General features: G+C 45.1%; 1 protein-coding gene across 1 annotated transcript in view; it reads right to left on the reverse strand.

Moving 5' to 3' along the window:
• Positions 1-600: 600 nt before the first annotated feature.
• The window catches only part of CD9 (CD9 molecule), a 36,650-nt gene continuing 23,688 nt past the window's right edge, over positions 601-13,562 (reverse strand). Inside the window, exons 2-8 of the mRNA XM_077309922.1 lie at positions 12,333-12,432; positions 8,700-8,797; positions 7,194-7,268; positions 6,314-6,406; positions 3,915-4,004; positions 2,684-2,767; positions 601-1,002 (exon numbers count right to left, since the gene is read on the reverse strand). Of these exons, the coding sequence (XP_077166037.1) occupies positions 937-1,002; positions 2,684-2,767; positions 3,915-4,004; positions 6,314-6,406; positions 7,194-7,268; positions 8,700-8,797; positions 12,333-12,432 (606 nt within the window). The 3' untranslated portion in view covers positions 601-936. The remainder of the gene's footprint in view (positions 1,003-2,683; positions 2,768-3,914; positions 4,005-6,313; positions 6,407-7,193; positions 7,269-8,699; positions 8,798-12,332; positions 12,433-13,562) is intronic.

Here is a 13,562-nt window from a genome sequence, read left to right on the forward strand (position 1 = left end):
TCCCCAACTTGTGGGCTGCAGACCACATGTAGTCCGTTGACTAATTGGAAGTGGGCCGTGAAGGACGCCTTCTCCCCCCCCCCTCCTGGCCCTTTACTTCATCCCCCCCCCCCCCCCCCGGCCCTTTACAACACACTTCGGGTGTCATTGTCGCCCATCACTCCCAGATGGGACTATCTCATTGCAGAGAAACAAGCTCAGGGTTCCCATTGATTTGTCATTGTCATGAGTTAAAATTTCCATGAAAATAAAATGTTCCTTATGTTCATTGTTGTGGCGTGTCTGTATCTTATTTTGAAGGGATGTTTAAACATTACTATAGTGATCAGAGAGCGTTAGGGCAGTGGTTGAGAGTAGAGGAGTAAACTACCCCCCCCCACCGGGCCTCAGTAAAATTGTCAAGCGTTGAGTGGTCCCCGGTGATAAAAAGGTTGGGGACCACTGCCCTAGATCACAGCCTAGCAGTCTGGCCATGACATCACACTGGCCTGAAAGACCTGACAAGAGAACTTACACAAGGTTGTCCTTGCCCTCCTGTGATAAAAGCCGGCATGGTGACGAGTTGACCCTGAAAGCTGCACACATGATTTGAGAACTGTAGGTGGTCTTAAGTCTTTATTAAGTATCAAATTTTCTCCAACATAAATTACATCCCATTTGTTAAGTTTTAAAGAAAAATGGCAACTATTTAGAGGCAAAAACCTGTATATACAATGTTTTGGAGCGGCAGACTAACAAATATAGTACCTTTTTCAACAGTGGAATCCTTTTTTTTTAAAAGTTTTTATAAACATAAAAAGCAAAATACCTAAGAACATCAGTATCAAGTAAAGCTTCTTCTTCTTAAAAAAAGTAACAAATATAATTTTAGAAATGCTTTCGTAATGCTAAAGTTAACAATAAAGATTTCTTGGAGGGAGACCCGCTGGAGTCACTTCAGACCATTTCCCGATTCCGGCGGATCGCACAGCAAAGGATCATGCTGAAAATCATCCCAAAGATCTGGAAAACAAACAAACAAACAAGGAAAACGGTTGGCAGAGGCATCCGGAGAAGAGGATACCCGGCAGACCAGGAAGCCAGGCCATTAAATATTTTGGTTCCAACTTTATGTTTAAATCTTGCTGTGACTGAAAATATTCAGGTGGAAGCCGATAAAAGTTTGCTAGCCTCGTTCAGCATGCTTTCAGAAGTGTGCCGGTTGTCAAGACAATATAACTTAAATAGGAGTCATTTTATTATGTGTTTGCTAGGTGGGGTGGGACAATTTAACTGTGAGCCATAACCCAGAATAATTACGACAGATTGATCAAACAGAAATGCTTCTAGGATCGCCACACCTTTGGGTGAAGAGAAATGCTATGTTCCCTGCTGATTAACCCATGCTTTCTGGAACTGCAGGTTATGGCTGCAGAGTAGCTTTGACGCGGCTCAAGTAGTAAAAACATATTCTACAAAGTCTTCCGCCAGGCATATGGTTGAGGCCAGGGCAGAGCCCGGGTTCCATCCAAGATCCCTAATCCATCGGCCAGTTTTTCTCTCCTCTCTCTCTTACGGAACTAACGTCTGACCTCTCTCTGAACAAGCAGGGAGAGTCACAGAATAGAATGCCACCTTTTGGGTCCTATACACCAGCAAACGCTGTCAGGAGCTCATGGGAACTGCAGTCCATGGACATCTGGAGGACCACAGGTTGACTACCTCTGCTATACACTAAAGTAGCGGTCCCCAAACTTTTGATGATCGGGGACTGCCTCTGGGGGTGGGGAAGAGCCGGTGGCCAGGGCGCCGTGCATGCACGTTTTCACCACCAGGGGGCGCGAACACACACATGCGCGTTTATGTCTGCCTGCTGGCGGGCGTGCCTGCCTTTCCCCCACTCCTCCCCGTAGCAGCAAGAAGCTAGCTGGGCCGCGAGCGAAGCGGCCGATTACCGGGCCGCGGACTGGGGGTTGACGACCCCCACACTAAAGGAGGGGTAGAAACATTCTTCCATCTGTGCAGCAAGCTAAAGGAGAGACAGTTCACCCAACATCATACATTAGACAGAACATAACAGATGTAAACCCGCCATCCACATTCGCTGAAGGGCAGTGACCAGGGGTAACACAAAGGTTAACCTGAACCATTTTAGCGCGAGCTGCGATGGCTTGTTGGCACATACAAGCCGGCCCATGCTCTGCACAAGCTGCCATTGTTATTGGCTGTGGCCCTTAAAATTCTGCTTCATAATCCTTTGAGAGGATGGTACAGAAACCAAAAGTATCCCAATGTAATGATGAGCTCTGGATCCTTATGACAGAATTCTGGTGTGTCGAAGCATCTGGCCTCTTATTCTGAACCAGCTACCTGACTTGCGGCGTTCTGTTCCAATTAAGGTTCCGCAAGGAGGAGAGCAGGGGTAGTCGAACTGCGGCCCTCCAGATGTCCATGGACTACAGTTCCCATGAGCCCCTGCCAGCAACTGGCAGGGGCTCATGGGAACTGTAGTCCATGGACATCTGGAGGGCCGCAGTTTGACTACCGCTGGAGGAGAGGGTCAAGAATTTGTTCGATGGCTGACATCAGACCAAATGAGGCAGCAGTCAAGAAGCGACAACACCTGCAGTTTACACGCAATGGCAGTTTACACGCAGGGACACGTCCAAAGTTTGCCGAACACATGAAGGTGGTTATGACTTACCATCACCACCCCGATGCCAATGCCAACCGCTCCAATCACATTCAGCTTAGAGGTGAAGACCTCCTCAATGGCTTGAGGACACGGCTGGAAGGGAAGCAAAACCTGTCATTTTAAGTACTGCAGCACATGCGCACACACACCGTCAAGAGACCCATCTGCTAGACACTGAGTCATAGTCTCTGCCAACCAGTTTTTTTTCAGCCTTACAACTGACACTCTGTGAGGTCGGTGGGGCTGAGAGAACTGAGAGAACGGTGACTGGCCTGACTGGCCACCCAGCAGGCCTCATGTGGCTCAAAGCGGCTTACAGTCGCCTTCCCTTCCTCTCCCCACAACAGACACCCTGTGAGGTAACTGAGGCTGAGAGAAATCTGAGAGAACAGTGACTGGCCCAAGGTCTCATGTGACTCAAAGGGGCTTATAATCACCTACCCCTCCTCACTCCTCCATAGACCCCCTTGTTAGGCAGGTGAGGCTGAGAGAGCTCTGAAAGAACTGTGACTCGTCCAAGGTCACCCAGCTGGCTGCATGTGTCTCAAATGGGCTTACAATTGCCTCCTCCTCCTCTCCCCACAACAGACATTGTGTGTGGTAGGTGAATCTGAGAGAACTCTCTGCGACTGGCCCACGGTCGCCCAGGTGGCTGCTTGTGGAGGAGTGGGGAATCGCACCCAGTTCTACAGATCAGAGGCTGTTGCTCTTAACCACTACAATAAGCTGGCTCTCTCCTCACCTTCTTTATACATCTGTCCTCATTTATTAAACCTGCCCCCTCTCTGGACCAGCTCTTTCACACTACTCCATCTGAGCGCCTTTGCTGCCTTCTTAAGTAAAAAGGTCAACATAGAACCACCCTAGGGTGCCAACTCCCTCCCCTCTTCCTTCAGGCCACAAGTCCTACCTCGGCTTTTGGCTTCATCCCTTCCTCTTAAATCCCCCTGTCAAGTAATTCCATTTGCCACGTCCATCCCCACTGCTTTCACCTCTCCTTGCTCTCTTCCCAGATGTGTACCATTTGCAACCTGTTCCTGCTTACATAAAAAGGTCTATTGGGCCACAAAAGTAATCTGCAAGCCCTTGTTGAGGGAGAAGAATGCGGCTGCAGTGCAGGTATTTGCAAGCCAGGATACTATTACTATTTAATTATTATTATTTATTAAATAAATGTTTAGACCGCCCTCCTGAGAGCAGCTCATGCAATCTCCCAACCCACCGGATGAGAACGACATACCTTTAGTGAAAGGTCCAGTGTCTTTTTTGGTTCAGGACAGGTTTCCTGAACCCATGCTTCAATGACTCCCCCATAGCCACAGCAGTAAAGCTACAGAAGAAGAAGGAGGAGGAAAAGATCATGGTGTAAAAGTTGCACTTCAAGAAGGATTAATTCAGGGGAGAACAAAGAAAAATGACTTTAGGATAATCTGGAATGGTTTTATGAAGCATCTGACCCAATTTTCAGAATATATTTACGAATGTTCTTTAATCAGATGGAGGCATTTTGGATATTATTTAGAACTGGATTCAATATTTTTATGTAGAAATAATGCCAATTTGAATTGAAACCGCCCCCTTCCCCCGGGATCCTTTGGTTTTTGGTTTGGTTTCTGTTCTTGTCTTATATGTTTTTTAAGCTTTTTGTGCCTTTCTTAACTGGCTGGAACAAATATTTTATGATGGTTTATTCCTATATATGATATCAGATGGTTTAGTTCTGTTGTGTTTTTCTGGTGTGTGTTTTTGTTTATATGAGTATAATAAAACTACTAGAAAAAGAAGGAATGGCCCAGAGGCACATAAACAACCTAGGGGGAATAACCAACAAAACAACTTCGTTACAGTATCTTAAGTGATAAAAACTCTACTAATGCCCTCATCTGGATAACCCAGGTTAGCCTGACTTTTTCAGATATTGGTAGCTAAGCAGGATCGGCCCAGGATAGTATTTGAATGGGAGACCACCAAGGAAAACTAAAGTTGTTCTGCAGAGGCAAGCAATGGCAAACTACGGCCAAACATCTTTTGCCTTGAAACCCTGTCGGGTCCCCATATGTTAGCTGCATCTTGATAGCAAAAAGATCAAAAAACGTAACGTATGCAAAGTGTACAGTTCAAACGCACATATGTTTAAACTAGTGGTTCCCAACCTTTAATCCAGTGCCTCATGTTGTGGTGACCCCCAACCATAAAACAATGCAAGTGTTCTTTCACTGAAATTAAACCGAAACTGACCAATGGCGTGAAGATCCATTGTTCATGATTGTATATAAACTGTTTTTTTTTCCAGGGTTTCTCAGTTCAGTTCTGCCTCTTGTCCCACCATGCCGATCTCGCTCTTTTCCGCTGCTCCAGAAAGACGAACGCTCTATCTCGATCTACCCCGCACGGCTGTTGTGTGGATGGCATCCCTCCCACCAGCCAAGCTACTTGCCCTGCCGCGACTCCCGTGCAAGGGTCGTTAGACCTCATAAGGGGTCCCGACCCTCAGGTTGAGGACCACTGGTTTAAACATAATAAATATCAGGAAATATAGGTAGCAGTGCCATTGCTACATGGTTACATCACTGACAGCAGTATACGACAAACTTGAGAGACTATGAAGTGGTGGCTTAGGGTAGAAATACTTCTGCATAATGCTACTCATTGGTGAGTGATCAACTTTCCACATTTGCACACGACATGAAATCCTGTGATCAATGAGAACACGCTGCCAGGGAAGTTCAATGCACACATGAAGGTACTTTTTAAGTTATTTGAGCTGTCTGGTGGCTACGGTAAAGTTCTACGGTATGAGATTTAGCTGGTACAATGTGGGAGTATTTCTGCTCCTGTCAACGAATCGGTGACCCCAAGAATCCTCTGTAGCGATCCAAAGTTTTTAAGTTATTAAACTGTAAAATTATTAAAACTTAGTAACATTGCAAGTTATGGTGTTATTCAGTATGGTTTGGGGGAGCTGAGAGGGGTGCGCCATCTTGCAAAGTAATGTTTAACCTCTAGTGCTCCCCCCGGGGGGGGGCTTCCATGCTTGCATTACAGGACCATTTTAGAAGATATCCCACGCAAGATTGTAGTCTTGGACGCTACATGTGTCTCTTGCTCCAGGTAACAAAGTACCTTAAACTGACTCTGCCCAGAGGGTGTGTAAGGAAAGGTTCAAGGGAGTCCCCTTCAAATCTCCATGGGTCCTGCCAACTGCAGAAAGCCAATGAACATGCAGAGACCAGAGGGTTGGAAAAAGGAAAAGGATCTATTAAAAAATTGTTCCAGAGTTACATAAAAATCAGAGAATCAATACAGAGACGGTGTGTGACAGAAAGCAAAGGAAGACCTTGTGTTTATTGGCTCTCTGCCATCAGGAGGATCCATGGAGGTTTGAAGGGGACTCCCTCAAACATTTCCTTACAGGGTGAAAAACGCAACCATTAAAAAAAAACCCTAAAAAGTAGTAACATTCATTCAGAACATGCTGAACAAATCTGGTTCATCAAGGAAACCACTCACAAATGCAGGAACGAAACCCATGGTGGCTTCTTTTAACTCAGTGCAAAAGAAGTTTCTTGTATCCCCTTTCAGCAAGACATCCCACCCCCAGTAGTACAAAAAAGAATCAAAATGGAAGATCCAACTTACAGCATGTTGAATGGCTGTCAGGGTTTCCTTACGACGAGGTTCGTTTCCTTGTTGATACACCTTGTCATAAAACTTCTGTATTTCGTCAACGATCTAGACATCCAAACAAAAGCAAGTACTTTCATCAGTCTTTTATCTTTCAAAGGGAGAGAGAAAATACGCAACGGAATGTGTTGCAAGTTGTTCAGTACTGAAATCTTTGCTCACCCTCTTTCTTCTTCTCAGACCTTGTACAGAGACAACATTCATTTTCCCTAGACATGGGCTAAGTGAACCCCGAAGTAAGAGATTGAGCGTGGGAAGGAAGGAAGGAAGGAAGGAAGGAAGGAAGGAAGGAAGGAAGGAAGGAAGGAAGGAAGGAAGGAAGGAAGGACAGTTTGGGTTTATAAACCACAGGTTGAATGCAACCAGTTTTTCTGCTGGTGAAGAAAGGACCACCCAAAAAGGCTCTCCTGGGGATCCCCTTACCATCTTGGACAGAAGCAAGGGGTGTAGTAAGAAGGGGAAACTGGGTGAGATGGAGTGAAAAAGGAAAACGAGGAGGAGGAAGAAGAAGGTTCTTATATGTCACTTTTCTCTACCAGAAGGAGTCTCAAGGCGGCTTACAATCTCCTTCCCTTTCCTCTCCCCACCACAGACACCCTGTGAGGGAGGTGAGGCTGTAGCAAAGGCTATGGCAAGTTACAATACAATAAAAACATTATAACACCTTATGTCTCACTAGCAGGGTATTTCCCCTTTGCTCAGGAAGCCCAAAAGATCTCAAGAATGCAGCTTCTGTGAAATCAGGACAGCAGAAGCCTCCAGACCTCTTCCAGAGGCTGTTCTTCAAGCATGAAGCAACTTAAGGACCTTTAACCGTGATAAGACATTCTCTTACCTTTTCTTTGTTTGAAAATCCCCAGATGGCAGCAGCCACTTCGAGAGCAAAGATCACAAGGAGGAAGAGGAAGAACTAAGGAAGAAGGATGGGAAAGTCCATGTCATCATACTAGCTTGTGGCTAAACACACATGGCGAAATGCGAATGGTTTTCAAAGTATGAGTCAATATCACTTAACATTTCTATTGCACTGTAGAGCATCTTTTCTCAACTTTATAGCCACTGAGAAATCCCTGAAATGTTCAAGGTTTGAGAAACCCCAGAAGTGGTGTGATTGTGTAGAATATGGTTGGGAAGTAGAGCTGTGGACATGCCCACATGGGGCCCCTCCCCTTCCCACCCCCTCCAGGCCCATCATTGGCCATTTTGGGAAGGGGGGGAGGTCAATATGACCATATATGGTCATATCACCAATCATTTAAAATAAATAAATAAATAAATATACACACACACATTAATTAACTCTCACCCATTTGAGAAACGCTTCCAGGGCCATCATGCAACCCCAGGGTTTCATGCAACCTTGGTTGAGAACGCCTGCCTTAGGATCAGTCATAGTGGGGAAAGGATCCTTGAAATTAAGCTTTCTCAAAGATTGGTTGCAGCAGCAGCAGCCTGTCTCCTCTCATCACTAGCAATCCTTTCTACGGGGTAGGACTGTAGAGTGGAGATTTGAACCAGGGTCCCGAGGCCCTAGTTTGACGCTCCTGACTATTACACTACACTGGTTCTTAGCTTCAGCCTTGATCCTCATTTGGTGCACTGCACAAGGAGGCAGTTGGTAAAAATTTAGAGGTTTCGGAGTACTTTTGCAGGAACTGCATGTTTTTCACAGCACTTCATGCATCAAATTATTTTTTTCTCCTCCAACCAACCATCCCAGTCTCCTCCGACACCACCAGATTAAGTGATGAGAAGGCAACCAGTTAGCATTTCCAGTTTATTTCTCTTCATTTCCAAATGTTCATCTACAGCAGTATTTTTAAGATAAAAGATTTCTTTTTCTACTTTCTCCATAGAATGCATGGGAGAGAAGGAGGCCTGTTATAGCCCCATCTTGTCAGATCTTGGAAGCTAAAGGGAAGGGAGACCACCAAGGAAGACTCTGCAGGGGAAGGCTCGGGCAAACCACCTCTACTTGCCAGAAGAGAAGCCACTGCTCTTAACCACTACACCAAACTGGTGTTAGCAATCAGCAGCCAAAAATATGAGCACAGCCTCTGGAAACAGCTCCTTCAAAACCAGATCCGTTCAGGCTGTTAGCGAGATGATGTGATTCTGAATGCCCTCCCCCAGAAAAAAATACACAGGAAAAGAGCATAGATGAATTGTGCTGGTTCTTAATGCGCAGGGATGCTTTCTCTATGATGTACTGAGAGAGATTTTGGACCCAGGCCCTTTCACCTGTACACTTTTGAGCCCCCAAGGACACCAGGTCACCAAGATGCAACCACCACTTGGTTTTGCAGATTATTGACTCAGCGGGACTGGTGCTATTACTTACCAAGCCAAGCATGCACTGGGACTCCTGTATTGCTCCACAACATCCCAGGAATCCCACAAGCATTATGAGTGCGCCAGCCCCAATCAGAATGTAGACTCCTAAGGGCAGAGAATAAAACACAAGGAGAATCACCCTCGGCTACTAAGCCTGAGAAATACAAAAGCTTTCTGCTCCGTTGCTACCTGCTTCTCTGGAGACATTCACAGTTTTATGTATTTAATTTATACACCGCCCTCCCTAGTGGCTCAGGGCAGTGATCAACAGCAGTTCATAAACAATTAACAACAATGAGACATAAACATTAATCAAAACAATACTAATAAAAATTTACAGTATCCTGAAATTGAAGCTACAAACATCTCGGTGCAATCATGCAATTTCTTTCAGGCTGCCAGACTTTTTAGGAGGCTGTTTTCATAACGATTTACATTACACAAATGGCTTTAGAAAGCTCTCAGATGATAAATTGTCTAAATACAAAAAAAGTGAATCTTAGAGGCTGCCTCTTTCTGCTCTGGCTCCAGCCTGGTGGGATGAGCTGCCAGCTGAGATCTGGGTCCTTTTGGAATTGTCAGAGCTCCAAAGGGGCTGTAAAACGGCACTCTTCCACTGGACATATGGTTGAGGGCACTTAATGACATCTGAATGGGCCCCCCTGCCCCCCCTTTCCTTCCCAACCTGTGCCTGGGAGACATGCACTACACCCATCCCCAGGCCTAGCAACAGAGTTGGCTTGTTTTACTATTTTAATTTGACTGTTTTATAGTGTATGCAGTTTTATTTATATCTGATTGATGCTATTTGTATGTGAAATTTTAATTGTTGAAAGTTGCTCCAAGACTATTACTAGAGAAGGGCAGCCTAGAAAAAATTAAATTAAATTAAGAAACAAATACAAGATTTAACATAACAAACAAACAAAAATACACCTAGCAGTTTCAGAACAAATTAGGGTTTTCTTCTGCCCGCTTTGTTTTGTTGGTTATCAGAATTTTAGGGCTGATCCTGCGTTCCAACTCTATGATTCTATGATTCTAATTTTGTTGGGGGGGGGGGAAATAAGGCCTCTCTGTTTATTTTATAATGTGTGGCTTTGGCAAACATCCACAATGAAGCATTTCAGCAGGGAAGGAAATCCGAGGCCTTCACAAAATCTGGATTTTTGCACCCATGCAGCATGTTGCCTAAGAGTCATAGGACTATATCTGTTGCTGTAAGAATTCTGTCAAGATGGCTCGTGAAATCTAGAGTCCAGTGATCATATTTGTTGCAGGATTGCCATGTCCGTGGGATCAGCCAGCAGGAGATGGGGGAGCTTATGCCTGTGTCACCTGGAAGTATAGCATACTGCAGATATCAGGGGTGACATTCTGGTTTGTGGACAAAATCTCTATGGTATAATTAGCTTCGTACCATAGAGTTTTGCCCAAAAGCCATGACATCATCAATGACACTTCCAGGTGACATGGGGATGTTTCGTTCACTTCCTGTTTCTCTCCTTCCCTCCCCTAGTAAGTCACCGCTAAAATAGGGGGGAAAAAGGCTTCAACCCAAAGGATCCCCAGGCCATAACAGGGTTGGCAATTCAAGTTGGTTGCCATGGACACAAACACTGAAGCTACCAGCAGGCTGGGCTTCCTGCCAGAGTCTGTGCTTGCCAAAATTCTCATGGCTGCCACCCTCCCATGCAGACACCACCCTCCCCAACCCATGCACATGGTCAGAATATTTTAAGTCACGTGTCAAGAATCCTACCATACATGGTGCTGGGGTGACAAGAATTTATAGTATATGCATCAACCTGTACGTCATGGAAAAACTTCAAGTTGCTCTCCTAGATCTCTCAGATTGCGCTAAATATCCAGTCAGTTTGGAGAGGGAGAAGGGAACACACCTATTTATATACTCAGAAGAGTTCTGAATGAGACAGTCTTGCTATAAACACAAGCCATGCCAGAACTATTGTTTTTTGTCCTCTGAGGTAGCCTCTTATCATAACCTTGTTTGATATTGAAATAGTCACCCAAGTTACTATTATTTATGCAATGCTCACAATCATGGAACGCTCGCAGAGAACTGAAGTGGACCCCAAATCAGAAAATACTGAAAATAACTGGACAGACACAGTCCCCCCTCACGCAGATTCTCCTAGTACACTAAAAGCGAAACCATGCATCAATTTAAAATTGGGCAACTTTACACAGAAATGTCTAGGAGAGAGCAAACTTCTGAGCCTTCGGGGAGGGCGGTATATAAATCTAAATAAATAAATAAATAAATAAAACACGTCACTCCCTGCTGAGAGCTTGGTGGGCCTTGAGCCATGCTTGCCGCTGTTCAGAGGCAAAACTTGTGCTCTGCCCACTAATAATCAAAGAGCTCAATTTTCAAACTACTAAAGCAGGGTTTTATTCCAACGTTTCTCAACCAGGGTTTCATGAAACCCTGGGGTTTCTTGATGGCCCTGGAAGTGTTTCCTGAATAGGTTGGAGTTAGTTAATTTTTAATATATTTATAACATTTGTTAAGACATTTATTGGGTTATATGACCATATATGGAGCCAATGATGCTCCTGGAGGGGACAGAAAGGAGGGGCCCCTGGTGGGCATGTACACAGCTATGCTTCCCAACCATATCCTGCATGATTGTGCCAGTACTGGGGTTTCTTGAAGCCTGAAGCATATTTCAGGGGTTTCTCAATGGTAAAAAGGTTGAGAAAGGATGTTCTAAACTAAGCAGAATGGGAGAGAAGGTGGCATGACGTAGCCTGACCTCATCAGCTATACGCACAACATGGGCAAGATACCTTATGTTATAGATCAGCCTTGTTCAACCTTTTGACCATGAAAGAATGCCTGAAAAATTTTTCAGGCTTTGAGGAATCCCAGAAGTGGTGGCATGCCCCTTCAGAGACTTGGGCATGGAAGTAAGATGCCAATCAATTGATTGTGGGGAAAGGAACCAGTCCTTTAGAGCAGGAGTAGCCAACCTGTGGTTCTCCAGATGTCCATGGACTACAATTCCCATGAGCCCCTGTCAGTGTTTGTTGGCAGGGGCTCATGGGAATTGTAGTCTACGAACATCTGGAGGGCCACAGGTTGACTACCCTTGCTCTAGAGCAACAAGGGAAGTGGGCTCCAGGGACATCTAGTAATGTCAGTGGCCATCTGAATTTCTGGGAAAGACTGCATAACCTCTGGGGAACTCCCAGGTGACCCAGGGTTCCCTGGAAACTTGGTTGGGATTCCCTGTTGTAGATATGTGAAATTTCACATTTCTGGCTAGCATCAAAGTATGTCTCCCTTTTAGAGCACACTTCAGGACCCCCAATTGTATGCATATGACGTGTTTTACTATTCCAACAATCATGGCAGCTCTTGCTTTCTTGTTTATGGAATGTTTGATTTTTCTATGAGGTCTGGAAACGTTCCCTCCTGCACAGTAAGCCATTCAATATTAAGTGCCTTTACATATACAAATTGGCTTTCTCCTGCCAATAGGTTATTTGACAAGGCCTGGGGCCTTTTGGTCAGGCTTCACTGGTGTTACAGGAAGTGTTAAGGAAAAATATCTTCGCTTCGGAGCTGCGCTGCTGCTCAGATACCTGAAATAGATTTTCCTTCGCGCCATACCTGTATAGAACGTTGTGTGGCTATCATCCCGAAAGATGTCTTTTGTCTGTGAATCGAACCGAAGCCATAATCCGATTGCAAGGACGGCTGTTCCTGCCAGCTGCGGAGATGGGAAACAAGACAAAACAGGTTCTTCAACTGCACACGCTGTACATCTAGTTTTACATGTGGCTTGTCTCGGGACGATTTCGTTTAGCTTCCCCTCCCACAACTCAGCCTTTTGGTTTTATATCCACGAGCACAAACTGCCTTTCCCAGGAATCTTGGAATAAGGATTCTGCGATGGAGAGATTTCCCAGTGACGCACTGATCTCAGAAATGTTTTAGGATGCAGTTTCAGAAAACGTTTAACACATCTGACTTCAGGGAACCCCACTAGGCTATGATAGCATTATAACCCTACTTCCGACAGTCGCAGGCAGGCCAAAGGGAAATAGAGCACCAACTGCGGGAAAACTCCTTTCCGTTAAGCGCCGCAAGAAAATTGCAGTGATCCTTCAGCATGCCAACCCTTTACACTTAACCAGTAAAGTCAGGCAACTGTGGCGGAATGGCAACAAGTGAAAATGGCGGAAAAAGGGCAGAATGGCAACAACTGAGGCAGAATCCTATTGAAATGAAGGCATAAGAGCTACCTATGCTGGATTTGTCAAATGGATCACTGGACCCTTTCCTGCTCTGCCAACATTGTAAAATATTAATCCAAATCCACAGGTTGATTATGTATGTATGTATTTGATTTATATACCACCCTTCCCCTAAGACTCAGGGCAGTTTACATAAAACTTAGTGGAACAGGGAACAGTACAGATAAATCAATAGCTATAAACGGTAACAGTACAGTAAATAACAACAGAGCCTCAGAGGCTCAGGGGCCCAGTGGAAGGATATGGTTCTGGTCAACCTAAACCTAATCAACCTAAACCCAATGCCTTGAGGACAGCGCTAACTGCATTTTGTCCCCTTGCCTACAAATCAAGATACTTCTATGGCTTAATTATATCAGGCATATCTTGGCACGCCTAGGTACAGACTCTAGGAATAATACTCTACTGACCGGACTGCTCTGTGAAAACAGTGCTAATCAGGACTGTGATGAGCCCAAGGTCACCCAGCTAGCTGCATGTGGAGGAGCAGAGAATCAAACCCGGTTCACCAGATTAGAATTCAGCGATCTAAACCACACTGGCTCTTAGAGACCAATAAATTGTTTTGGGTGGGAGGGGGTGG

The sequence above is a fragment of the Paroedura picta genome, chromosome 14 (genome assembly GCF_049243985.1).
Source record: "Paroedura picta isolate Pp20150507F chromosome 14, Ppicta_v3.0, whole genome shotgun sequence".
NCBI lineage: Eukaryota > Metazoa > Chordata > Lepidosauria > Squamata > Gekkonidae > Paroedura > Paroedura picta.